We start from the raw sequence: 27,925 nt of genomic DNA, 5'->3' as shown, positions 1-27,925 counted from the left end.
GGTACACGAGAGGGAGCCTGGACGCAGGTGATGGCAGACGGACCGCTGTGGTACCTCCCATTCCTCTGGTCCACAAAGAGCACATGAAGCAGCCAAGGGAGCCAGTTCAGAACTAGAGGATCTGCTGTCCCACTTCTGAAAACTGAAACCCACATACACCAAATGCAAATAGAAACAGACTCTCACCCAGAGAAAATTAGCTAAAGTACACACACTTTATTATGTACACTGCTGGAAAGGGAGGCCACTTGATAAAACTCTTGCACCAACACTCTCATCCTAGAGCTCCTTCTATGCTTCCTACCTCCCAAGCGATTTGATTTCAACCACAGGGCAGAAAGTGAACATCATTTGGTATCTGGAGATACGGAAACTCAAAGAACCAAAAGCAATGTTACTTTAAATCTAGGAAGAGATTTTCATCCAGGATAGGGGTTTCCTGGTCCTCAGTGGTCAAGGGTGAGCCACCTCACAAAGCAGATAAAACTACCATTTTAAAATTCGAGATATAAATGCGACTTGAGTTCCAAGTTGAAATGCTTCATACACTTCTGATAAACTCAGCTAGGAACCAGGATACATGGTGGTTCAAGGCTTGCCAAAATAAGCTTGGAAGTGGGATGTAGGGGAAGGGACATCCATCCACATGCTGGGATTGACAAAGAGATTAAGCTGAGGACAGATATGAAACGTGGTGCTGGGAAAGGAAGCTGTTATTCTTAGACTTCTCTAAGTGAACTCAGAATCTCAAAGAGGAAGTGTTACAAATGTCACCAGCCAGCTTTCCAGGCCAGTAGGAAGAACGCCAGGTTGCTCAGATTCCCGGGCATTTGCAAAACAGAAGGTGTTTCCTAACATTACAGACCAAGAAACTGTGGTCCAGAGGGGCTGACCACTTCCTTTTTCAGTATCAATATATATGATCAAGAATGACTAGGCAAATAACAAAGACCTACATCTACATAGATAGTCTAAGTTTGACAGTGTCTGCCCAAGCTCATTAGACATTATGTGCCAATATATTGTGAATTCCTTATACTACTTAATGAATTGGCTTATAACCAAGATATTTCAGAGCGTATAAGAGTTAATAGCATGCAGACAGTAAAATATAATTGTTTCCTGAAGATATTTTTAAAAAATTATTTTAGTCCTTCAGCTATTCAAATGGGTATATAACTGCTTATAGAACTTTGAGAAAATTTTATTAAAAAATTAAAACTTTAAAACCTGATATATGAAAATAGGCAAAAGTGAGAAAAAAGCACTTTTGTGACAAATATTTAGCTGGTTTGAAAGACAGACCACAGAGGAATCATTTGCTCATAAAGAAGGCTCAAAGAAGTTAAAAAAGATGAACATATTGTTTTAAAAAGGAGCACTATAATAGAATTGAAAAATCTTCAAAAGGCTAAGGTAATCTTTTTCATCAATCTTGACCAGTTCTTCTAATTCTGACAGGTACAGGCAAGAAAAGGCCTCCTCTCAAGTGAGGATTATTCTGAACTTTGTGTTTAAAGAGTAAACAGATATTAGGGAAATTTCCTTAATTAAGACTCCCTGGAGGTAAGGCACATGTGGCCCAGAGAAGCTGGTTGTAGCATAAGGTTATCACTTTCTGCAAAGCATTTATCCGGCCAGGGGTGTCTGGTGGCAGTTAGAGTCTATGTTCTTGCCTCTGGCCTGGTTGCCTGGAGAGTTCAGAATGACTCAATGGAAGTCAAAAGAAGTAGGATTTAACCTACTCCATGATAATCTAAAAATACAAACTTTTAATTATTTTAAAGAGTAAGAGATTACTTATATAAATCACCAATCTCTCTCTTTCAGTGTTTACAAGCTAACAATTCCTTCATCTGTTTCTATGATTACTATATATTCTAAGAACACCACTTGACATATGGAAAGGGAAAGAAAGGGAGAATATTTGAGCTTCCCTGCCCTACCCTCTCCTTATGAGTTAAAGGCTAATTTGGTCCCCCACTTCATCCCTGGAAGGGTAGAGCTCATCTCTGTGCTGGCCCGTATGGCTCAGCGTTTTGCCCCTATGATGCCTTGTAACATATCAATGGGCAGAGGGAAGACAATCGTTGAGTTTTTCTCAGCAGCGATGGTGGTCAGTGTCTGAAGGTATCGGAGCTGAAGGGCTGCAGGAGATTCAGTGATGACCATGGAGGCTTCTTTCAGAGCCCTGGATGCATTCATTTCTCCCTCAGCTGCAATGACCTATGGATGGGGGAAAGCAGAGGTCAAACTGGAGACAACCACATGGTGACATGCTGCAATCATCAAACTGGGGCATGTAGGCCTCAGGTGGTACACAAAACTTTCCAGGGAGTACGTCAGAATAGTTTTAAGGAAATCAATTTCTAGGTACTCAATTTACATATGTTCTTTTTCCTAAAAGTGATAACATTCTCTTTCACTATTGCCTTTCTCCCATTTCACAGGGTACCAAACCAAAGAACAATTCAATACTGTGTGGGATTGAGAAAGTAAATGACTTTAAGGAGGGGATAGAAATGCTTTTCCCAGTGAGGCAGATTTCCAATTCTTTGATTTCAAAGAAAGGCAAGAAGACCTTACTGAAGAAAGCTGTTAGATAATTAAAAATATTTTTTAAGAAAGACTGCTGTATGATTTTTTAGTGCATAAATTCAAAGGGAGTGCTAAGAATTGCGTAACATTACTTTAAACAAAACTTCCATCTCCATCTACTTACATATATAAACAAGGTTTCTTAGCCCTCGTATCTATAAAGATGAAAAATAGGAATAAAATGGATGCTGAATTCTGTCTCATTCTAGCAATAAGTAATAGCCATCCACACATGTATGATTTAATTCCTCATTCATCTCACTGAGAAGCATTTCTAGTAAAAATTTATTGTTTACATAGGAGAAATTCTGAAATTTTTGTAAAACCTTGTTTGCAGCCACAGGATATTAAAAAATTAATTCTAATTTATAGACTAAATGTGTTACAGTAGAGTTATAAAATAATTCATGACAAAATATATTAGGAAAAAATCTGTGGGGGAGTTAGAATGGAAATTTAACTTTAAAAAGAAAAAAGAAACAATAAAAAATTTCTGACAGTTAAAAAAAGCTTATTCATATACTTTTAAATGGATAATTAAATCATTATTATTTAAATTTCACTGGATACATTTAAAAGAATGATGTTAACAGTTTCATTTTAAAATGTCAATATTTATAACATGCCAGGAATGTATATACTTGGCAAGTATATAAATTTAATATGAAAATTTTTACATGCCAATTTATTGATAAAATGTGTGATGGTCCTAAAATGGAAGAGGCTTTAAAAAATGTGTGATGGGATATATAGTTTTTAAAAATTCTTTAAGGGATTATACAGGCAAAAAAAAGTTTGAAGATCACTGGAGTGGTAGAGAAAATAGGGGCTCTGGAGTTAAATGGACTAGAGCTCAAGTCCCAAACCTAACACGTACTAGCCTAATGTCCTCAGAGAGGTTATTTAACATCCTGAACCTCAGTTTCTCATTCTTAAGATCGGCTAACACTTACTTCATAGCACCATTGTGAGGAAGATAGAGAAGGTATATAAAGTGCTCCATGATTAGATGGAAGTCACTATATGGAAATGGTAAGTGACAAGTCAAGACCTGATTTTCAGATCCAACTATGCCTTAATGCATAAAAGATTCAAGGCAGTTACTTTAATTCATGATTCTAGGAGAAGAAAAGGTGTAAAGATACCATAATCATCAAGATTGAAAGTACAGTTTCACCGGGTTATCCTCACGTGGATCTCGAAATATTAATGGTTCATAATACTCTGTGAATATCGGAATTGGAAGCAATGGTCTTATGCCTGATGACATTTTATTCACTTATCCAGCAAACTTGGGGGCCTTTCTAGGTGTTAATAGACCCTGTGTAGGAACTAGGGATAGAGATTGGAATCCCCAGCCTCCTTCAGCTCCTGGTCACGCAGGGAAGACAGGCATGGAAGCAGATAATTTCCCTCCAGTGTGACGAATGCTGACAGAACATGTACAAGGCACAGTGCCAGCACAGCGAAGAAAGCAACTTGTGCAGACAGTGAGCTGGTGAGGTTAAGGATGAAACGTCTGCTGTTTGGACAAAGATGAAGACGCACATTTTAGGCAGAGCACATGCAGTGGTACTGAGGTATAAAAAGCTGGCATATTCCAGACAACTGTAAGTGGCTGTGTGAGGAAGAGGAGAAGGCGGGTCTGAGGGCAGCGAAGGCGGGGTGTCTGGTCTTGGCTCCGCAGCACGGGAAGCTGCGCAACGGCTCTAGGAGATAAGTAACCTCCAGCAGAGCTCGTTTGAGAAAACGCTCTGACGGATGTCTGGGGATAGAAGGGATTGAGAGTTGTCAGTGCACCTGCTTCAGCGTGATGGAGGACAAAATGCATTAGTGAGCTCTTCAGGAGGGAGAATCACTAGAATTGAGACTGGGTGTGGGGAGGAAAGGGAAACAGAGGCTGAGTCCTAGGTTTCTGGGTTTTGGTTGCATGGGTTAGTGCCATTAATGGAGACAGGGGACACAGGATACACTACTTACTGAGAGAGAGAATCTCCTTTACAGGATAAAAACCTTAATGTACAAGGCCACCCCTCATGTCTTACCTAGGCCTGTGAGAAGGGACAGGTGCCAGGTATGCTCACAGAGAGCCGCAGCACCGTATTCCAAGGCAAGCACTGTAGAGAGTGCGTCAGTAATCCCCTGCCACGAGAGCAGCAGGCTCTGATTTTTTTCCATGTCATCTCAGATATCCAATTAAGCCCTTTTTTTGTCTGGACATGGACCAACTGTAAAGATATCTCATTTCCCACCACCAATCAATACACAATCTCTTGGCTAGGAAGCAAGACCCACTGGGCTGGACACACATTTTGTTCACCGAAAAGCTGCTCTGAGCAAACTGCCAAAGATCTGAACACAACACCACTGGCTTTGTCTAAGTATAGGCCAAGTACATTCTGCTGACAGCATCTTAGAGAGCAACGCAAGCTATTTGTGGGTGTGTGGGGCTTTGTCAAATGTGCAGTAATCCCATGTCAATCAACACTTTGTATTTATAGATCATCATTTTAAAATCTGGCATTTTCACAGATGTGAGATTGGTACTTCCTGTTCCCTTCTGTAGACTGGACGGGCTGGTCAGAGGAAGGACAGAGAGAGGTGATCTGTGTATTTGCACTCCACCCTCTCAATTAATAGACTGCCAGGCCCAGAAATATGAGCCGGAAAGCACATGCCAGGCATTTTTCTGAATTATGAAAAGGAAATAAGGAAAAATGCAAGCACAAAAGATTACATTTCAAGCTGTTAAGAGTTGGTCTAAAGACTTTAAAAAGAGGTTTGCCGAATATAAAGTAAAGCAAGTGGGAGAATCTGCCCTCTTTTGTGACTGACTTCTTTCACTCAGAGGGCTCAGTCAGATCCATATTAGGACCAAAGCTGGACTAAAGAGACTCTCTCTTCTGCCATTGTGGAATTAGGGCTGGTCTGTCTCCTTTAGTGCTCACCTGGGCAGACACGTAACCTTGGCAGTCAGACATTCTTCACCACAAGCTATCGACAGTGAGATGCGTTCACTCTCCTTGCTATGTAGTATTCCCTTGTGTGAATAAACCACACTTTATCCATTAGACTAGTGATGGACATTTATTACAAAGTGCTGCTGTGAACATTCTCGTACATGCCTTTTGGTGAACATATGAATGTATTTCTATTAGATACGTACTTAGGAGTGGAGCAACTGGCTCATAGGGTATACAAATGTTCAGTTTTGGTAGATACTACCAGACTGGTTTCCAAAGTACACCAATTTACACTCCCACCAGCAAAATATGAAGAGTTCTAGTTCCTTTCTCACCCACACTTGGTTTTCTTTTTTATTTTCAAGCCATTCTGGTGGATGTCTAGTGTGACATCTGCTTGTAATTTGAATTTGCATTTCCTTGATGGCTAATTAACTTAAGGAATTTCTTCCTGAAGTCTCTTAATCTATGGGCTCCCCCACCCTCTCTCTCATTTCCTCTGCAATTTATTTGTTGAAGAAACTGTGACCCCTTATTTTCCACGAGAACTTTCAAAATAAGCCTCTGGTTGTTGCAGGGTTACTGTATTTTATATTATAGAATGGTTAAGCTCATTATGATTCTATGGGCAAACCCTAACCTTACAGACAAGACAGTCACTGTCCAGGTTCATGAAACTGCTTCCAGACTAACCCCACGGCCTCATCCAAGCAGGAGCATGGTAATCCAGAATTCTAACTGGCTTCCTTTATCTTCTCTTACTGCTATAAAGGGAAGACGGGAACTCTCTTTCCAAACTGGTGAGAATGCTGTGGAAGAGGCCCAGCTCTTCCTGGGTAGTCCTAGAGGAGGCAGTGGGGAGCACAGGGGAATTCTAATCTCCCTGCTGCTGATCGACTGGGTGACCTTGAGGAAATCACTTAACTTTTCTGGGCTTCAATTCTTCATTTGAATAGTGGAATGGCAAACAGGTTTCATTTTTAGGGCTAACTCTAAGCAGGTGAGGGCTGTTACCTGCAGTGCGACAGAAGGGTTCTGAGGCCCAGTCGAGGCTCAGTGGAAAGCAGTGCTGTGGTTTATTACCGGCATGGGAATAGGAGGGTGGAGTGGCAGCATCTGTGCTAGGTGTTTGTCACCTCTGGAAGACAATCTCTGAGGAGCCTTCAGGTGCTGACATTCCATATAGTCTCTGCTAACTTCTATTATTCATTACGGTTTGGGAATGGGGCTTTTTGATTAATGACAGGTTCTAGGTAAAAGCAATTTCTGATTTTCAAAAGAATCAGATATTAGGGCACATTTAATAACTATCATAAATATAATTTAATCTTCTAAATGTGATGGTTTTGAAAGAAAGCACTTGAGGGTTGTGCAGTATCATCAGGTTATCATCACAAGCATCAGTTATCATATTAGGAAAACCTAAAAATTCTGGTTAATGGAAAATTCTGGAGGCAGCATGTCAAATGAGCTACTTTTCCATTTGATGTGGGTTAAGAAATGATAGTGACCAACTTGGGGCTCAAAGGGCATCCTAAGAAGACAAGGTTCTGTGGCTCATCAAGTACCAGCTGCTACTCTTTTCTACTAATAAATTGGTTTGTTCTGTATCTTGGGAGCTTTGTCAAGCCCACAGCAACTGCTCCTATGAAAATGGCTCCTCTTCCTCCCCATCCACAGGCATGGGCTACGGGACCATAACAGGATCTGACTTTCCCTTTTGACCAAATCTGGACCAAAGAGAATCTCTCTTCTGTCAATGTGGAATTAGGGCTGGTCTGTCTCCTTTAGTGCTCACCTGGGCAGACACGTAACCTTGGCAGTCAGATTCTTCACCACAAGGTATCTACAGTGAGATGTGACCCAGGAAAGGGAATGACTAACTCCCTTCAGTCTTGATGGCTTTCTGGGTCCTGGCTCCAATTCTGGTGAGGTTTGACTCTACTTGCTACCCTTGGGTTTGGTGAGCTATCCACATACCCATGTATTAAATATATCATCTCACAAGATCCTCTTTTCTAGGCTAGCTTCACAAATATTTCCTCAGCACGTCCCAGAGAGTCCATGCCACCCACTCAGGGGTAACACATAGGCAGGGATGATGATGAAAACAAAGAGGAAAGAAGCAGATGTCAAAAAAAGAGAAAGAAGAGGAAAAGGGAGGAGGAGGAAACAGTAGGGAGGAAGAAGATCCTGAGAGAAGTGAGAGTGAAAGAGAAGACAAAAGTAAGTAAGAACAGATGGTGTGGATGGAAGGATGACATTATCCGTTAATTTGTCCTTAATAACAAATTGGGAGAATAAAGTATGGGCATGCAGTCACAGAAGAATGAGGTAACTCTGTGCTGATATGCCCATGAGATATTAAGTGAAAAAAGCACAGTGCAGAACAACATGTACAGTGTAACCCTACTTTTGTAAAACAAGCCAATAATCCAACAACCTAGTCAAATAAGATCCAAACACACTAAGTGGTGGCCTCTGAGGGAATATGAATTGAGGTGATGGGGAGGGCTTTCACCTTTACTGATCCCTTCAGCATTATTTTAATTTTTTATAACAAGCATGTTTTTACTTTTTCTGTAATTAGAAAACTCAAAAACAAGCCAAAAAAACCATAACGTTACCTTAGCTCTGGCCTCCCGGGATGCTTCCGCTTCTGCAGCCATAGCTCTCTGGAGCTGCACAGGTAGTTTCACGTCCTTAATTTCCACACGCTCCACCTTTATTCCCCAGTCATCGGTGGCGTCATCCAGAGTACTCTGTTGGGAACAGACAGGTAAGCTACAAATGGCCAGCCCAGCCTAGATGCCTACAGTGGCTGTACTCACTGGGATTCGGAGCAGATAGGGTGCTGGGGGAGAGTTGTAGACAGTTACCCTACGGAGGAAGGAATTTTGAAGCAGGGGCTGGGTCACTAGGGAGGTGATCCTGATTCTGTCACTAATAAGCTAATGCAGGGGTGGGTAAACTTTTAAAAGGGCCATGCAGTGATTATTTATTTGCAGTATCTGTCTCTACTATCTGGCCTAGCTGTTGTAGTCAAGAGCAGCCAAGGATAATACATACATAAATGGGTATGGCTGTATTCCAGTGAAACTTTATTTACAAAAACAGTGGCCTATGGGAGACAGTTTGCCAACTGCTGAGCTAATGTGACCCTGTGTGAGCCATATTACTTCTTTATGCTTCAATTTCTTCCTTTTAGAATGGCAGGCATGAAACCATACTGTCTATTTCATAAGGTTGTTATGGATATCAAATAAGTTCATAGATTTACTCATAATGAAGTCTAAACAAATAATAAGGATTTAGATTTATAGCACTTTATCTTTTCTGAACAAGTCAGGCTTAACTCAACATCAATTACTCAAGCAAGATTAGAAAGCCTAACAGTTATAAGGGAATTCACGGGATTCACACACAGAAAAAAGCTTTAACAATACATGCACTGTCATGTAGAACAACCTCTGAAGTATTTGCTAAACAAGAACGTTACTAGTGATTCTGGGAAAAAAATAAACTCTGGAGGGGATAAAAAAAATGCACACATCTGAGTGTTACTAACCCATGAGCTGCTAATGTGAAAAATGTCCCCCACTCCATGAAATTTGGAAAACTTTACTATGATGAACAAAAGGCCAGGGATCCCTTAACTTGAATTAATAAAAGATTCTCAAACAATCATTGACTTTTTGCTGCATTTTTCAATTTTTTGGTGGGTAATCGTGTGGATGCATTCCTCACCTGCATGTTGTGTGCAATTTCTTCTCTGTCAGAGAGGATCTGAGAGAGGTTCTTGGTGCCCAAAACGTTCCTCAGGGTAGTTTGTGCCAACAGACGGGTTGCGGAGTCCGCGTTGGTGATATTTGCCACAGCCAGGGTTGCATTCTGAACGCGGTAATAGACCACACCATCTACGCTAATTGTCACTGAATCCTTGGTGAGGATCTATGAGGTGAAGGAAGCAATATTACATCTGTCAACCGACTCTGCAACATAACTGTAAGGAATGTTATTCTATAGAACATTGTATAACACAGCTGATTTTCTTTCTTTTTTTTGAGGCAGAGTCTCACTCTGTTGCCTGGGCTAGAGTGCCATGGCGTCAGCCTAGCTCACAGCAACCTCAAACTCCTGGGCTCAAGCAATCCTCCTGCCTCAGCCTCCCAAGTAGCTGGGACTACAGGCATGCACCACCATGCCTGGCTAATTTTTTCTGTATATATTTTTGCTGTCCATATAATTTCTTTCTATTTTTAGTAGAGACGGGGTCTCCCTCTTGCTCAGGCTGGTCTCGAACTCCTGACCTCGAGCAATCCGCCCGCCTCAGCCTCCCAGAGTGCTAGGATTATAGGCATGAGTCACCACACCAGGCGACTTTTTTTTTTTTGAAGGCTGGTCAAGTGAAGAGGTGGGAGTGGAGAAGGAACAAAGGAATCTGTAACTGGTTGTGATCAATTAGTTGTAAACACCACTGCACTCAGACCAACCACGGCTGGTTTTCTTTAGCAAGGAATTCAAAAAGTTAATTATATCTTTAAACATTTAGTAGAATACATTCATTTATTCATTAAGTCCATTATTTTACTCAGTCATTCAACAACTATTGCAATGCCACTCAATAGCAGGCACTGTACTAGGTACCAGCGGTAAAGGTAGAAAAAGTCTTGGTTCCTACTTTCAAGGAGGTTGGGGAATTAAGAGAGGCTGTAAGGGGCAGCTGTGGTGGCACGGGGATATTGGAACTGAATCTTGAAGAAAGGAATACAAATTTTCTGAGGGTTGGGGGTGGGGTGCAAAAGTATTCAAGGCAGAGAGAATAGTGTGTGAAAAGGCACAGAGGTATGAGAGAGGCTAGGTTTGATGAACTACAAGTAGCACAGTATTACCAGAACAAAAAGCACATAAGGAGTGGTTTTAAAAGGTGCATAAAATTATATTTGTAGCATGCTACATAAAAATGCTTAATATGACATCATTTTGTTTTGAACTAAAAAGTTATCTGAGTAAGAGGCTCCAGGAAGCCAGTAATGCAAATTACTTAACCTCGCTGGGACTCACTTTCCTTATTTGTAGAGATTATAGTACCTATTTCACATTGTTGCTAGAATTAATGAGTTAATACATTTCAGTGCTCAGACTAGTCCCTGACACATGATAAGAGTTCTCTTTATTATTTTCTTGCATCTTGGGTAATGGTGTTAATTGAGTAAAACATTGACTCTGTTAATGTAACTGTAACAAGTTAATTTAGACAATGAAAAAGAAGCCAGCCAGGTGCCCTGACACACCTGTAGTTCCAGCTACTCAGGAAGCTGAGATGGGAGCATCACTTGAGCCCAGGAGTTCCCGCCTCTCATTCCTCACAACATCAGACTGGCACATTTCTAGTTATCAGTCAAGTGACCTTTTCTCTGAGAAAATTCCCTGACTCACCTAGCAGAGTTAAACACTCTTCCCTCACGCATTCCACTGCACCTTACTGCAGGGCCAGTATTTACTCACATTTCTACTTTTGTCTCAGATTATGAATTTCTTAAGGGTAGTTCTCTATATCTCTAGCACTTTCAGAGTGCTTGATACACAGCAAGCAGTCAATAAATGAGAGATGAATTCAACTGAAATGTGGTCCTGGGAACAATGATTGATGAGGAACACAGGAGGGAGAGTCAGGAGACCAGAGCTGTAGTTCCAGCTCTGCACATCCCTGGGTGGCCTCCAGCCAGGCTTTTAAACCATTTGATCCAGAGGTTCTTCACTTATGAAATGGGTGACCAATTCCACCAAATTTCTGTGCAGATCAGATAAGAAGGCATTTGTGAGTGAAGCTCTTTTGAAAATGTAAAGGGCTATGTAGATAGAAGGTAATAACAACAATGTTGTTACATAGCTGTTTAGTGCTGCAAGGCAGCAAAGCAGCAATCCTCCTTTTTTTAGTAATCCAGAAATATTTCTAGCTTGGAAGAGAAATGGGGGATTTGTAAATAAATGTACAGTATATTATCATCTTGTGTGAAAATTATTTCCCATGATATGATGGGGAAATGTGTCATTCCTAAACTGATGCTTGTTACTTTGACTTTGCCACAGCTGCTTTCTAAAGCTACAGCTTCTCTGCCTACTGTTCATTGTAGGCAGGGTGTTTATCTCCCTTCACAGTAAGTTCGCAGGGGATTGGAAAATGGACTGCGTGCCAAGCTCCAATCCGCTCTGCACTTAGCAGCTTGCGGGAGAGAGGCGAGCAGCTGGAAGGCAGAAGCTTAAACAGCAACCCTGCCAGATGTCTGCAATGTTTATAGAGGAAAATGCCAGAATTCCCAGCTACCCTGAGAAGACCTCCTTCTGAGAGTCACTCTTCCCTGAAAGATGGTAAAACATAAGAAAATACAGTGATGCTCTCAGTCTTATTTATGCCTCCTAAGATGTGGGCACCAGGATGGCCATCAGTTCCTCAGGTGCCATGATGGAGCTAACATAGGATGCACTTAGCATGAAGCTGTGGGAAAAGTACTGGACAGGGAATCCAAAAAGCTGGATTTGAATCCTGGCTCTGCCACTGTAGTCTAGAGGAATTCCTGTCTCACCACAACGGTATACTTTCTAGGCATTCTTCTGTGAGTTCCAACTGTGATAATATTTGTGAAGTAGTTTGAAAAAGCACAAAATACTAATATAAAATATTTTAGGTTTTATCTAAAATGCCAAATGAGGGGTTTCTAATTCTTTGGCTTTTAACCAATTTATCTAGAATAAAACCTTAAGAAGAAAGAATATTGTACTAAACAAGATTTTCTATCAGAAACCCAAAGAGAGGAAACATGGTAGTAAAAATGATGACAATGACAACAATGATGACATTAATGTTATCCTTATGTTAACATTACATTATGTTCTGTAATACAGTCATCCCTTGGTATCTGTGGGAAATTGGTTCCAGGACCTCCAGTGGATACCAAAATTCGAGGATACTCAAGTCCCTTGTATAAAATGACATAGTTGTTGGATATAACCTATGCACATCTTCCTGTACACATTAAATCATCTCTAGATTATAAAGCACTTTCATACATGATATCTCAGTTCTTCACAGCACATGAAAACCTTACCTCCTGAGGAGGAATATCAAATGAAATAGTTCTCATGTCCACTTTGATGAAGCTGTCAGTACACGGCAGAATGAAAAACAAACCTGCAAAAAAGACACAGGTTATAGAGATACCAGCACCTAATCAGTTCACTTCTCCATTCAATTTTTTTTTTTGAGACAGAGTCTCACGCTGTTGCCCGGGTTAGAGTGCTGTGGCGTCAGCCTAGCTCACAGCAACCTCAAACTCCTGGGCTCAAGCAATCCTCCTGCCTCAGCCTCCCGAGTAGCTGGGACTACAGGCATGCACCACTATGCCTGGCTAATTTTTCTATATATTTTTAGTTGTCCAGATAATTTCTTTCTATTTTTTTGTAGTAGAGAGGAGGTCTCGCTCTTGCTCAGGCTGGTCTTGAACTCCTGAGCTCAAACGATCCACCGGCCTCGGCCTCCCAGAGTGCTAGGATTACAGGCATGAGCCACCATGCCTGGCCTCCATTCAATTTTAATAGAGTCAACCTAATGAACTGAAAGTCATCAGTTCATCTTAGCGAATGGGTCAGAAGCCAGGAAATTTATCCTTGACTCTTCTTGCTTACTTCCCACATCTAACTGTCCCCACTAGGGCCTGTGGAGTTCATTTTCTCACCTCACCGTTGCTGTCACTCTTTTTTTTTTTTCCACTTGGACCAACACAATCCCTTCCCAAGCCATCTTTCTATTGCTGGTAGTTTCTCTCCTATGATCCATTTCCTAAGCTACAAGCAGAGCAATCTCCCCTAAAATACAAGCTGTGCCCCATACGTGGTCCTGTATGACCCGCCTCAGCTCCCCTCTTCAGCCACTCCCTGTCTCCTCACATCCTGCACCCCTGCTGGACTCAGCTACTTACAGTTTCTTGAATCTGCAACATGCTCTTCTGTACATTACTCTGTACATGTTGCTTTCTCCGCTGGGAATACCATCCCTTGGCTAACACCTTTTCATGCCTCAAGATTCAGCCAAGATGTCACCTCCAGAAAGCTTTGTCTCATCCTACTACTAGTTTGGATCAGTTTCTCTTCTCTGGGTCTCTCTCTTCTCACAGCTCTCTGTGATTACTTGATCATAATACTGATCCTACAGGATTGTAGTTATGTTTCCTTGTTGATGTCCCACCACTAGGTAATAAGATTCTTGCAGATAGGGACTGTGTTTTAGTCTCCCTTGAATTCCCAGAGCCTAGAACACAGTAGTTTAATTGAAGTTTGCCAAGTGAATAACTGAAATTCTTTCTTTGGTAGGAATCCTCAAGCTCAAACATCTATAGTTGTAGATATTCCTGGCCTATTAAGATAATCATATCAGCTCAAGTGGGAAGGGGAGGGAAAAAGGGGAAGGAAATGGTAACAATAGTAAGACTGGCTAGAACCACTGCTATTGTTATACAACCTCTGCTATATGAACTTTTTCTACGTCAACAGAGAAGAGGCCCTCGTAACGGGAATCACATCAACAAAAAGAAACAAGCCAGAATCCTAGTACTGACCAGGCCCTTTGGCTCCTCCTTGTAAAATGCGACCCAATCTAAAGATGATGGCTCTTTCATACTCTTTTATAATCTAGAATAAAAACACAAATGATAATTTAACATGAGTAGTACAAATATTTACACGCACAGCCTCTTAAATATGTGTTTCTGCTCTAAACAGGTTAGATGCCTCATATTTTTTTCTGTATCCAGATAATATCTATAAATAACATGTCCGATGTTTACCTTCTCAAAGCATAATATTTATTTAACTTTTTTACTGATTATAAAAGCAATAGATATTCATTGTATAAATTTGGGAAGTACAGAATAATATACATAACCTCACTCCTCAGCTGTTAACATTAAATTATTCATCATTGTTAACCGAAAAAAAAAAAAAACCCTGAAGTCCTTGTAGATTTTCTTCTGATTCTTTCAATTATAAGAATAAATTTATCTGAAAATGCTTAGAACAAATTTTATCTTTTTAGAAACATGTAAATGATAGTCATTTATCCAAGTATTAATTGCCTTATAGAAAACATAACCAGCATCTGAGGGTACTTACTATGTGCCAGGGATTGTGATAAGTAAATTTAGACACACAAATACATTTAATCCTTGTAACAGTCACATGAAGTAGATACTACTATTTTCTCTAATTTTACAAGTGAGGAAACATGGTAAAGGTAACATAGTAAACAATAAAGCCAGTAGTCAAATCTCACCATCCTAACTCTGGAGAATTTGTTCTCATTTCACATCTCTGACCCCAGAAAATTTGTGATGGTGATCCTTACTTTAACCCATGGGGAAGGATCGATTGGACAATGGCTGAAAAGTTTTAAGATGCCATTATAATCAGGGAGTAGAATAAATTTTCCAAAAGAGAGATGAAGAAATAAGAATTACAGGCCAGTATAGTCTCTCTTTTACACACACAAAGTGGGTTTATGTAGGTAGGAGTTGACCCCTTTCCAGAGGTGAATGAAATGTTTTTACCTTTATGCACATCCATATTGATATTGGGAAAGTTATAAGTGTGAATAAGAATGAGACAATCACCAAAAGCCATCCACAAGGTCCAAGGCCCGTACAACCATCTGTTGAAAACAAAAAATACATAACACTTATTGTTCTTAGCTGATCAAGACCATCTTCGTCCTTACTGTTCACTGAACAACTATGTGCTTGCCTTTATGCTCACTGCTTTACATGAATTTCACTATAGAATCCTCATATAACCCTAAGTGTAGGCACTGCTTTCCCTAATCTACATAACCTGATAACACAAGTACATTTTCACATTGTTCATTATTTTATCAAGCAAACATTTATTAAGCATTCTACTATTTATTGCACCCTCTGCTTTGTACTGAAGTGATACAAATGAATAAGACCCAATCCCAGCTTTCAAAAAGGTTAAATTTTAGTGGGGAAGACAGAAAAACAGATACTTATAATATTAGGTGATAAGCGCAGATAGAGAGTATCTGTTCAGAATACTCTGAAGGCACAGAATGAAGTAACTCACGCAGCTGGGATGGAGAGCACAGTGGGGTGGGTAGGTGATGGTGGTTGTCAGAGAGCTTCTTGAACCATATAATGATAAGGAAAATAGCAACGTAAAGGAAGGGGAAGGAAGGAAAAGGGCATTTTAGCAGAGGATACAGCCCGACTAAAGGTCAAAACCATATGATACATGAGTATAAAGTCGTTTACAGCCTCCTTTTAAAAATTACACCCCGAGACATACATATACCCCTCCTTCTAATACATTCTAATATAATGATATCATAATTTCAGTAAGATTACTATCAAATTTTCTATTATTATGAATTTGTAAATGCTGTTCAGAGCTAAGCCATATAGTAAAGTATCATTCGTTTTCCTTTCCTGTACAACTTTTTGTTTTTTCTAGAGTTAATGTTTTGTTTTTTTCCCTTAGCTCAGTTTTTAACTTACTACTTATTAACTCAACCTTAAACTCTTCATCAGTTGTCTAAATTTCCTCTCAAAAGGGAGAGGTATATTATCAATTTCATCTTCTGAAAGAAGTCTCAGGGCCTCGCCTGGACTTCTGTCATCTGGTGTGCACAGGAGCATTTTGGGAATGCCTTTCACTATCGTCCCGGGAATACCTGTCACCTTTTTGTGTGCTCCTATTTCTGTATCCGAGGTCTCCCTCATTTTTAGTTTGCATGTCCTTTCTGTGGAGGATATAGGGAAGGCCAAAGCATAGTATCAATCTTCTTATCAACCCATTAGAAGGCTCCTGCTATATTTTCAGGAGCTGTTTTGGTGGTGGGAGGGAGTCTGGCAAGAGGAGAAAAGGTATGCCAAGCATGTGCTATTGCTCAGAAGAAAATGGCAGTGAGGCAGAGATTTGAATAAATAGGAGGCCAAGAAGTAAGCAGCAAGTTCAGGCTGGGAGCATGGGAGAAAAGAGAGACGCATGCTGGCACCTAGGTCAAGTGCTCTAAACACGGGTTGAAAAAGCAGAAATACAGTGAGTACTTTGGTTATACCTGACTTTGTAATTTTCTGATCCTGTGTCATAGTGTGAGGTAAATGTCCTCATGCATACTTAAATAAAGGGATCTAAGGCAGTCCTGGAGGCTTCAAAGTTATAATTTGGGAGTACAGACCTATTCACTGAGAGAATACTCAAAGCAGGGCCACAATGCTGCTTGTGGAGAAAGCTCTATAAAGTATTATCATAAATGATAATAACAACAGTGGCTGTTGTGAAGGCTTTCTATACGGCACTTATATTTTTGTCTAATATTTTAATTTCTTGGACATTTATGTCCCTTATTAGACTGAGATTTCCTGAGAATGAGGAGTGTCTAGTTTTAAATTTCAGTTCTGATACTTCTTAGTTGTATGATCTTTACTCCTTAGTTTCCTTTCCCATAAAAAAAGTGTGTTACATCACTTTAGACATGTACCTCATTTAACTCTTACAACAGCCCTGTGAGGATATTTTAAACTCTATTTTATGAATGAGGCAACTGAAGTAACATAACTTTCCCAAGGGCACACTATGGAGGACCTGGGATCCAAATATAGGTCATCTTAATCCAAAGGCCATGAAATTCACTCTTTGACCCTTCCTCTCTGAATAAAAAAGTCCTCATTAAAGATGTTTTCATCTTTTTCAAGACAGTATCCAAACTGGGAAAGCATGGTAGGAGTTCTGAAAATGAAATCTGATATTCTTACAAAGGAAGCCCTCTTAATTCCACCTGTGCCTATTTACAGCAAAAGATAGTTTCAAGACTCTGTGCCAGGCACAGGTCTAGGTTTCCAGAGTGAAAGGGATTCCAAACTAGGAATAGATTGGCCACAAATACTTTCTAAAATATTGCCCCAAGTCTCCCATATTCCAGGCAAAGTACATAGCTCTGTGTCCTGAACATTATAACTCCCTGAGGACAGGGTGTTCCTTACTCATTGTTATATTCCCAATGTCTAGCACAGTATCCTGCATAGAGTGGATATAAAATAAAATACTTCTTCTTTTTTTTTTTTTTTGATAGAGATGGAAGTCTATGCTGTGTTGCCCAGGCTGGTCTCTAACTCCTGGCCTCAAGTGATCTCCCAGTGTTGGGATTACAGGCATGAGCCACTGTGCCTCGTGGAAACAAAATACTTCTTATCAAGCTTTCTAGCTAGGTTATGTTTTTTCCTTCCTCTGAATCTTGACAGCATCTTCTAACCTCTCTTGCGGCACTTATATTTTTGCCTAATATTTTAATTTCTTGGGCATTTATGTCCCTTATTAGACTGAGATTTCCTGAGAATGAGGAGTGTCTAGTTTTAAATTTCAGTTCTGATACTTCTTAGTTATATGATCTTTACTTCTTTGAACCTTAGTTTCCTTTCCCATAAAAAAATAAAGATTGGACTGGCCTTGTAGAATTGAGATAGTGCTCAGTAAATTTAGATGATAGTTTTCTGTAATGTTTCAATCCTACTCAAGTGTTCAAATTTTCATGATGAAAAATGGGAAAATAGATAGCACTTACCCTTTTTGATAAATGCCTCTTAAACAATTTAATTTGTCCCTTGCTCCATGCCTCCCCTCAGGCAGGGTAGGCATGGACACTCAAACACCCTCAGGAAGCTCATTTACGGACAGATCTACACGAACACAAGCCAGAAGCTTCAGCCCAGTTTTTCTGTGCTCAATTGCCATTGTCACATTGTGCTTTTGAAAACCTCAGATGGGCATATGGAATTACAAATCAAGAGGAACAAGAAATTCAGTAGATATTCTGAAAACCAAGCTTGCTCTTTCACATTTCGAATGCTCAGCTAGAAATAATCAGCATATAGACTGCGGAAATGGCACTTTCATATTTTTCTAATGCCTTTAAAATCAAACTATCCCATTCTCAACCCTCAAAATTCTTCCCCACCTGACTATAGCTCAAAAAGGTGCATAAACCACATTCCTCAGAAAGGTGAGGCTGAAACTTCGCCAGGCTCGTAAATGAACCCTTAGTGAACCACCACTTCTGGGAATAAGAGGAAAGAAATTCCCACCAAAATTTCATGGAATTCATTTTCTTCAAGTTTCCCATTTATTTTTTATGACTGAATCCTTCCTACCAGCTTTATGACGCTAAGTGACAAATAACAGGCAATCAGCATTCCTGAGATATTTTGCTTGATATACTTGTTGATATTTTGCTGGGTGGGAGCACACCTAAAAATTACGGATCCTATGATACTTGGTTGTAAATACTAATTTGCCGTGGTTTAGAGCATTGTTTCCTTCTACTACCAAACTCCTTCCTAAAAACTACATTAGAATTAACTTGTTCTTTCCCCTTGAGACAGAGTTTCACTCTGTCACCAGGGCTGGAGTGCAGTGGCATCATCATAGCTCACTGAAACCTTAAACTCCTTTGGCTCAAGCAATCCTCCTGCCTCAGCCTCCCAAGCAGCTGGGACTACAGGCGTGCACCATCACACCTGATAATTTTTCTAGTTTTTGTAGAGACAGGGTCTTGCTCTTGCTCAGGCTGGTCTCAAACTCCTGCCCTCAAGTGGTCCTCCCACCTCAGCCTCCCAGAATGCTAGGATTACAGGTGGGAGCCACCTAGAATAAACTTTTTACTAAGCAAAACAGGGTCTGAAAATGGATATAAGGCTATACATTTAAATTTTTCTATTGAACATTCAAGTTGGGCTTACCTACAGGACACTAACAAATTTTAAAAAAATTATTGCTTTTTATTTTAAAAGCAAAATAGTCACTATAAAATTAAGGAATTATAGCTCACTAAATAGAAAAAGAAAAATTATCTACACTTTTATTATCTCTGGATAGGGATTATTTTTTGCCTTGTTATATGGCCATTAAACCTTTTCTATCCTATTTTTTTTCAAAAATGAAATAGTGGTATATATAATGGTCTAAAATCTGCTTCTCCCTCACTACATCGTGAACATCTTTTCATGTCAGTACATATTCTTTATCATTATTAATGGTTGTATAAAATTCTATTGTTTCATATGATGAATATTAAGGTTGCATCCAAATTTCTCAATTAGAAACTCTGCTGCATTGAATACACTTTTAGCAAAGTTTCTGTACTTGCTTACTTCTTACGTAAATTAAGTTTGCTGAAAAGATGAAATTATACAATTCTTAAATGTCTCTTATTATGGAGGTATCTTTTATTACTACTACTAACTCCCGTTTATTGAATGCCTATTACATGTTAGCCACAACTAGCTCCTTAAGTACATTAGTGTTTCTAATATTTACAAAAATCTGTAAAGTAAGTATAAAATATTCCTCCTGGAGTTCCAAAGTATTAATAATAAAGGTAAAGACCTTCTGGGAAGAAACAAATGAAAACAAAAGAAAACTATGAAACAAACAAACGAAAAAAGACAAGTTGTGTAGTAATTTTTGTTGGGTCAGCTTCTGGAAAAGCAGTAAAACATTCTTTCCAAGATGATAATACAGGCTCACGTCCAGAGCATTGTGTGCTGTTTCCAATCCCATATCAGCTGATTTACTCTAAGATCTATTGAATCTGGCACTACTGGAGATCATGAAGAGTAATAAATTCCATTCATCATTGAAATTTAATTATTCTGAAGTTCAAAAGGTACTGGATTTCCTCTGCTGGGAAAGGCCAGAAACATGTCTTACATAGTATCTGAAATTCTGACTCTGAGTTACATGTATTATTGCACACAAAAAGGAAAGGATGGGCTTAAGAATTATTGAAATACCTAAGTTGCAACGTTTAAAGCACAATCTTTTCCTTCCCTTTCACAGAGTGCAGGTGAACACCTTATGTTGTAAACTGCCAAGAATAGTGCGATCTGGGTGGGTAAAGATAGGATGGTTGGGAGTTTAGTCTCAAAATCGTGCTGTCTGGTTCTAACAGTACTTTTTAAAGGGGTAACAGTAAATCAAAATGAAAGCTCTTGGCAATTTTTGAATTTTCTTCTTAAAAGCATATGTATTCAGAATATAAGTGTTCTTTTTGACCATTCAATGATTCCTCATTAGAGATTCTATCTCAGGATTTGGCAAACTTTTCCTGTAAAGAGCCAGAGAGTAAAACATTTTAGGCTTTGCAGGACATGAAGTCTGTTGAACTACCCACCTCTGCTACCGTAGTGCAAGAGCAGCCATAGACAATACATACGTGAATGGCATGACTGTACTTCAATAAAACTTATGGACACTAAAATCTGAATTTCATATAATTTTCATGTGTAATGAAAAATTATTCTTCTTTTGATTTTTAAAAAAACATTTTAAAATGTAAAAACTATTCTTAGCTTGCAGAAACGGGCAGTCAGCCAGATTTGGTCCAAAGGCTGTTATGACCCCTGTTCCTGTTTTATCTCATACAACTATTTATTTGAGGAGGAAGATTTTCATAAATAAAATAATGCATTTGCTCTTATTTCCAGCTATTCAAATAGGGGTACATATCCCAGCTTCTCAGTTTCTTTTTCCTTTGTTTGTTTTGAAACAAGGTCTTTGTAAGACCTGATAAATAAAAACTCAAGGTGAAAACAAGCAAACGGGCAGGTAAAATTAAATACAAATACATCTTCAAATAATCAAAATTTTACTATAACTGAGTTTTTCAAATGGCTGGAATTTTAGGAGAAACAAAGAAGGGAAGGAGATAACAGAAGAGAAGGAAAATAAGAGAAATGGAGAGGGGGTGAAGAGGAGAGACACAAAAATGAAGGCAGTATTCTACAAAGAGAGAAAGATTAAAAGAGCAAGAGGCAAAAAAGAGGCAGAGTTTAGCACATGGTAGGGTCTCAATAAATATATGTTGGAAAAAATATGGTGTTTAATTGTGGATCACAACTTGCAATTTATTTAGGCAGAGGATTTCAAAGCAAACAAGCACCCACTATAGCTTGCCTTTCAAATTATTGTTTTAATTAGGCACAGTTTATTTCTTCAAATGCCCTTATCCTTATACCTCTAGGGAAGAAATTATTCTCTGGGCTAGGGTGGCTACAGGCCAGATGGCAGCAAGTTAAGAACCATGATTGAAAACTGTAACTTTTCCTCCCTGTTATAAACCATCTATGGCTATAAATACTAAACCCAAAGAACTGACACTGACAAGGCATTATGTGATTTGAATCACAAAGCTTAAAATGTGTTTACCATGAAATATTAAGGAAAGGAAATGGACTAATAATCCTTTTAAGAAAGATTTTCAACAGAAGTTGAAATAAAGGAAACCTTTGCTTACCTCAAAAAGAATAAGGAAATTAAATAAGCATAAATATTGTATTGCCCAAGAACTTTGAAGATTTTCTGTAGCTTTCCTTCATTCAAATGTTTCAGGCCATAAAACAGGAGGAAGAAAATAGGTGAGAGCCACATCAATACTTTTAAATTTGGACTCCTCAGTCTTAAATAGGCCTCTCTCTCTTAAACTGCAATAGCACTTAATCCTCTTTAAACAACATTTATCACACTTGTAATTATCTTATTCAGTGTCTTACTCTGTGCCTCAGTCTACCCATTTAAAAATAGGGCTAATAAGAATACTTCCTCCGAGGGTTAGTGTGATGAGTAAATGAGCAATATGGAAGACACCTAGTGCAAAATAGATACTCCAAAAAAATTTGTTAAATAAATAGTTGCTGAACGAGTTGAGTGATAGATTCTGTTGTTTCTCCCGGAGAAAGAAAAGACTGATGTTACATAAGACAAACTGAAACTACATATCAGCACACAAGATCCAAGAATACAATACAGAATCATCCTGTGACCCAAAGTAGTTGTCAACTGCTTTCCTCAAGTGTTTTTCTTTTTTATAAAATCAGACCTTTTCCAATTGTGAGGTTAGAGAGAATTTGGGAAGGTAGAAAAATGGGCTGAACATGCCCTTGTCTGGAAACATAAAAACATTTATGTTCAGAAAAATTGGAGAGAAAAACAATTTCATAATGGGTATTAATTTAATTAAATTTAGACTGGGCCTGCAATACATGAAAACAGAAAACCCTCCTACTTTTTCAGTATTTTTTTTCCAGCTCTTTTACTCAGACATCTTAAAATTATCTATAATTAAGTTTTTCTCATTAAAGTCTTTGGAAGGCAAATCACTTTCATTTAAAAATGGGAAATAGAAGCATAAGGAAACTAGATCATAAGGTTCCCAATTCTTCACTGAGGCCAAATAGCTAAGCAGTGGCTAAGAGCTTGAGTTTTTGGTGTCAGATTCCACTTCTACCATTAAATGTTCTCATCAGTAAAATGGGGGAGAAAGAACAGTACTCATTTCACACAGTTGCTATGAAGAAAATACATAAAGTGCTTGGCACTTTGGAAGTGTTTGACAAATAGTGACCATTATTATTATCACAACTTTCATATCATTATTAATATAGTTTGCAGGAATAAACTTTTTATTAAGTGAATTGCCAGTTGGGACCAGCACACCATGGAGAAAATATCAAGACTAACAATCTGCTTGGGGACTCTATCTCTGGAGGAGAAACAGACTACATTTGGGGTAGTGAGTCAGAGTTCTAAACTTCTTGGACCATCTTTCATACAAATCTTTAAGTGATAATATTGCAACCTCAACCTAGAGTTTTAATTATAAATTCCACTCTCATTTCACTAAACTCTACTACTGTACCATAGTGCTTACTCTAACCGGACAACAAGTTTGGTATAATTTTCCTTTTCTGAGACTTTATTTTTTTTTTCAGAAATGAGATCTTACTCTGTCACCCAGGCTGAAGTGCAGTGGCATGATCATAGCTCACTGCAGCCTTCAACTCCCAGGCTCCAGCGATCCTCATGCCTCAGCCTTAGCCTTCTGAGTTGCTGGGATTACAGGTGTGAGCCATTGCACCCAGATGTCTGACACTTTAGGAAAGACACTTCATTGGTTGTATCTTCAAGGCTAATCTACTGAAATATCACGCCAAATGCTTGGGGTCAAAGTTATTTTACTAGTGCCAGAGAAAAGACAAAGATTCAAAAAGAATGGAGAAACAAGTGTGTGTCAATAGAGAATTGATACATACTTCCTTCTTTCCACCAATTGTGTCCTCTAACTCTGTGGTCCCCAACCTCAGGGCGGCAGAGCTTTGCCGCACACCTCTCCCCCCAGCCATGGACAAATTGTCTTCCATGAAACTTGAGGGGTGTGCACAGCACGGGGCGAGCGAGCAAGGGAGGCTTCATCTGTATTTACAGCCGCTCCCCCTCACTCGCATCACCGCCTGAGCTCCGCATCCTCCCAACCCCCGTGGAAAAATTGCCTTCCATGAAACCGGTCCCTGGCGCTAAAGAGGTTGGGGACCGCTGCCCTAAACTCACCATGGATTAAGGATTAAGGATCGCCACTGCCCTCCACTATAGTTGGATTTACTGGCATTAATCCCTATAAATCATTTTGCTATACTCCTTAACATTGTCCCAGAATCTCAGGGGTCTTGCAAAATCAAAGCGGAAAGTAATCAGTCTGTGCTGCAGTCCCCAACCCCTGGTACCGGTCCGCGGCCCGTTAGGGACCAGGGTGCAGAGCACCGTTGCCACACCCTACCCTGCCATCCGTGGAAAAATTGTCTTCCATGAAATCGGTCCCTGGTGCTAAAAAGGTTGGGGACTGATGCTTTAACTTCTCTTTTTCTATGTTTTAATAAGTAAATGAAGATTCCTTATTAGGTACAATAAATTATCTTGGCAATTATAATCCCTTTATTGATGATATAAACCCAGACAAATACTCTATCTGTAATAAAAATATATAACAAGAAACATGATGGTCACACCCTAAAGTCAACAGTTTGGGTTATCATAAACTTAATAAACTGCAAACAGAAAAATTGCTCCACTAACAACGTGAGTCAAACATTTAACAGTGTAATTTACTCCATGGGATCTTTATCTCCCTGCCTGCTTCCTTTTTCTTTCAACAAACATTTTTGTACACCTACTATGTACTTGATACAATAAGGACGGTCTCTGCTTTCAAAAGCTCTCATGGGGTGGGTGGAGGGGGGGGATGGATGAATCAAACTGATAGTTATAATACTGTATAGCAAACATTGTGACAGAGGCATGTACAGGATGCAAGGCAGACACAGAGAACAGGTGTCGCTGCAATAGTTTTCAGGAAAATGTTTTTCCGTGCCTTTTAAAAAAATTTATTTTGAACCCTATCTGTATCATTTTATCCACTTCTTTAAAGTTTTTTTTCTTCAAAGCTTACTAGGCAATCAGTGACTTTGTCTTTCACCCTGCAAAATTCATACCATCAGGTAGCACCAAGAACCTATTTAATCATTAAAAAAATATATAAATGCCAGTTTTTGTAGACTTGGTCTACAGTTTGAGTTAATTTATGACCATTGATGGTTTAGTTCAGATTAATTATTGAAGAAGTTATAATGTTCTCCTCAATCAGCTATAACAACTGAAATAAACAAATCAGTCCCATGATTCTTCTTATTTTCAGTCACTCTCCCAAAGGGATTCATTCTGTTGACATGGCTCTTAATTATAATGATACATTTCTTTGCAATCCACCTGCATTATTTCATTCTAAGTGAATGTACTAGCTTTAAGAAAAACTGGTCTTGCCCTAGATTTGATTGCATTATGAACCTAGAACTAACTCTCAGCAAAGACCTAAGAAGCAGAGTTTGGGCTTTTATAATTCCACTGCTTCCCTCAGAAGCAGCCCTCTGGACCTGCCTTATCCAAGAGGTCTTGACTGAAGCTGGGTTCCTCTGGGCTTTGTTTGTTTATTGTCTCTCAACTTCAGTAAAGTACTGATGTCAGACAGGGTTCTACATTTTGGTATGCATCTCTAGGATAGGGAAAATGGTTTGGAAAATCAGATAGCCTGGGTGTGAAACCTAGCTCTAAATCTTAGGAGCTGTGTGTGATTTTACCACTCTGAGCCTCAGTTTCCTTATTGTAAAATGGTGAATACTGACATTTTCGTTGCGGAGCTGTTGGAGAATTGCAATTAGGTAATGTTTGTAAATCACTTAGGCTGTGTTTGGCACATGAAGAGCATTTAAAAAATTCTATTTAATAAATTCTAGTAATAGCTTTCGTACCAGTGTCAAGTCTTGAAGGTTTACATTTCTTTAAAAAAAAAGGTGATACAGACCAGCAAAATTGTGTTTGTATGTATAATTTTCTGAAAGAGTACATTAGTTTTCATAAGTTTCAAAGTTTCATAAGTTTCAAATCCTAAAAGATTTCTGTCTAAAAATTAGATAAGCTGAAAGATTTGTCTAAAAATTATTTAAGTGTAGAACCAAGAAAAAAAAAAAACCTAGAAGTAAAAACTGGTCTGTAACCATGAGAAACTAAATAAACATTAAGTACAAAGATCATGTTTATTCCCAAAGAACTCCTCCAAACAGATTTCCCTCTGTAGTTTCCCACCAAGGGGTCAGGGTACTGAGGAATGCATGCTACCCATCTTTTTATCTAGGATAAAACAACTATAGAGGACGTGATACAATTTTTTTTCCTGTTCAAGTTTTAGAATCAAATCAAATCCAGATTTAAAATATGGCTCCATTATTTATAAACTGTGCGACTTTAAGTAACATAACCCCTTTGAGTGTCAGTTTCTTCAAGTATAAAGTAGGGATAAGAACAGTACCTACCATATTATCTGTTGTGAAAATTCAATAAAATAATGTATATACAATATTTGGCACAGAGCCTGGCCTATTCAAGTTTTACTTATGTATTTATGTATTTTGCTATTATACTCATCAATTCCTGGCTGTTTACACTCCAAATTTGGGAAGATAACTTTCCAAGGTGCTTAGTAGTGAAAACGATTTCTGTAATTCTTTTGATGCTCCTGGCAAGGAACTAAAGACAAGGATCCCTGGGAAAGACAAAGGGGACTTATACAAAACGGATGGACAAAGCTGGCTGTACAAATAATCAGAACAGATGACTTCAATGTAGTGTTCTTTGTAGGGTGCTGCAAAAGCCCACCCAGCTGCCTAAATTTCTTTCACCGTGTCATCCTGTCTGAAATTGCATCTTTAGAAATACTGTTAATTCCTTTGGATCACTAAGAGCTCCCGAGAGGATACCAATACTCCCGAGAGGTCCATCACCTCTCTTTATTGAAACCCCCTACCCCGGAGTTAGCCAATAAAGGCTCAAGGTGGTAGCCCTCTCAGGAGTGCTAATTCCTTCACAAGGGAAGAGGACTGAGACACCCCCACCTTCAAGACTGGGAAGACCCTAGTAGGGTAGGGGTTAGGGTAGAGGAACTTAGAGTTCCTCGCGAGGGACAAAAGCCTTGGAGAGTTCTCTAGGACAGAGTAAAGCGGAGAGGGGAAATGGGGCAGAAAGCGGAGCCAGAAAGAGAGGTGGGAAGAGAGCCAAAGAGAGACTTCCCTTCTTTCTTCTGCAAATGCGGCCCACTATGTGTCAGGAACCGCGGGAGGGGGGATCCAGCGTTCTTTCCAGCTCCGGAGGAGCGGGCTGCCCTGGGTGGGCGAGGGCTGGGTGGAGGAGGTGGTCTCCGAGGGGGTGGGGCGGGAAAGACGGGGAGTGGGCAAGGGGTGAAGGGGGAGGGGGCGCCCGCTCCGCTGCTAACTGGCTTCCAGTTCCTTCTGCGTTTCCTCGTCCGCGTGCACGACACAAGATAACGAAGCGCTGGCACAGAGCCTGGCATCTGGCGATCGCGGGATAACGCGGGCCCCCGCCACGGTGCAGAGTATCAGAAACGCCCCGTGCCACTGGCATGGCCACCGTGGGCCGGACTTTGCACCCCACCGCCCCTAAATAGTGACTCTCAGCTGGCGAAACAGGGTTCATTATTCTCAGCTTGGGAGCGAGGAGACCGCGGCTTTGAGAACAGCTCCCGCAGACCGCGGAGCTCACGCTGCGGGCTGGGGCTCGGTCCCCGGGGGAGGGCTGAGGGGCGCGCGGGGCTCACCACTGAAAGAGCTGGCGGCCCGCCGGCCTTCGGTGTCCGCCGTGTGCCGCTTCTCAGCCATGCTGCTGGAGCCGGGGTCGGGCTGTCAGCGAGGGCCCGCAGATGCCGCCAGGAATGCCCGGAGGGGCCAGGGGACTGGAGACCCAGGCTGCAGCCCCGCCCCCGTAGGTCCCGCCCCATCCCCGCGCCCCCGCCAATCCACGCCCAGGATCGAGGAGGACACGCCCCTAGCCTCCGCCCGCCCGTCTCCCGCGCGGAGCTCTGCGCCCGCTTTCCGCTCGGTCCGCGGGCTGCAGGGTGTGGC

The 27,925-nt window shown here is 40.2% G+C and overlaps 1 protein-coding gene across 1 annotated transcript; it reads right to left on the bottom strand.

Annotated features, from left to right (window-relative positions):
• Positions 1-196: 196 nt before the first annotated feature.
• Positions 197-27,748, bottom strand: STOM (stomatin). The gene is made up of 7 exons (XM_045562768.1): positions 27,622-27,748; positions 15,164-15,264; positions 14,177-14,249; positions 12,671-12,753; positions 9,309-9,512; positions 8,189-8,323; positions 197-2,226 (listed from the first exon to the last, which is right to left on the bottom strand). The coding sequence occupies exons 1-7, from the start codon at positions 27,680-27,682 to the stop codon at positions 2,032-2,034; spliced, it is 852 nt and encodes a 283-aa protein (XP_045418724.1). The 5' UTR covers positions 27,683-27,748; the 3' UTR covers positions 197-2,031.
• Between the last annotated feature and the right edge of the window lie 177 nt (positions 27,749-27,925).

The sequence above is a fragment of the Lemur catta genome, chromosome 10 (assembly GCF_020740605.2).
Source record: "Lemur catta isolate mLemCat1 chromosome 10, mLemCat1.pri, whole genome shotgun sequence".
In the NCBI taxonomy this organism is placed as follows: domain Eukaryota; kingdom Metazoa; phylum Chordata; class Mammalia; order Primates; family Lemuridae; genus Lemur; species Lemur catta.
Note: the sequence above shows the minus strand (reverse complement) of the source record. Positions and strands in the feature narration are given on the sequence as shown.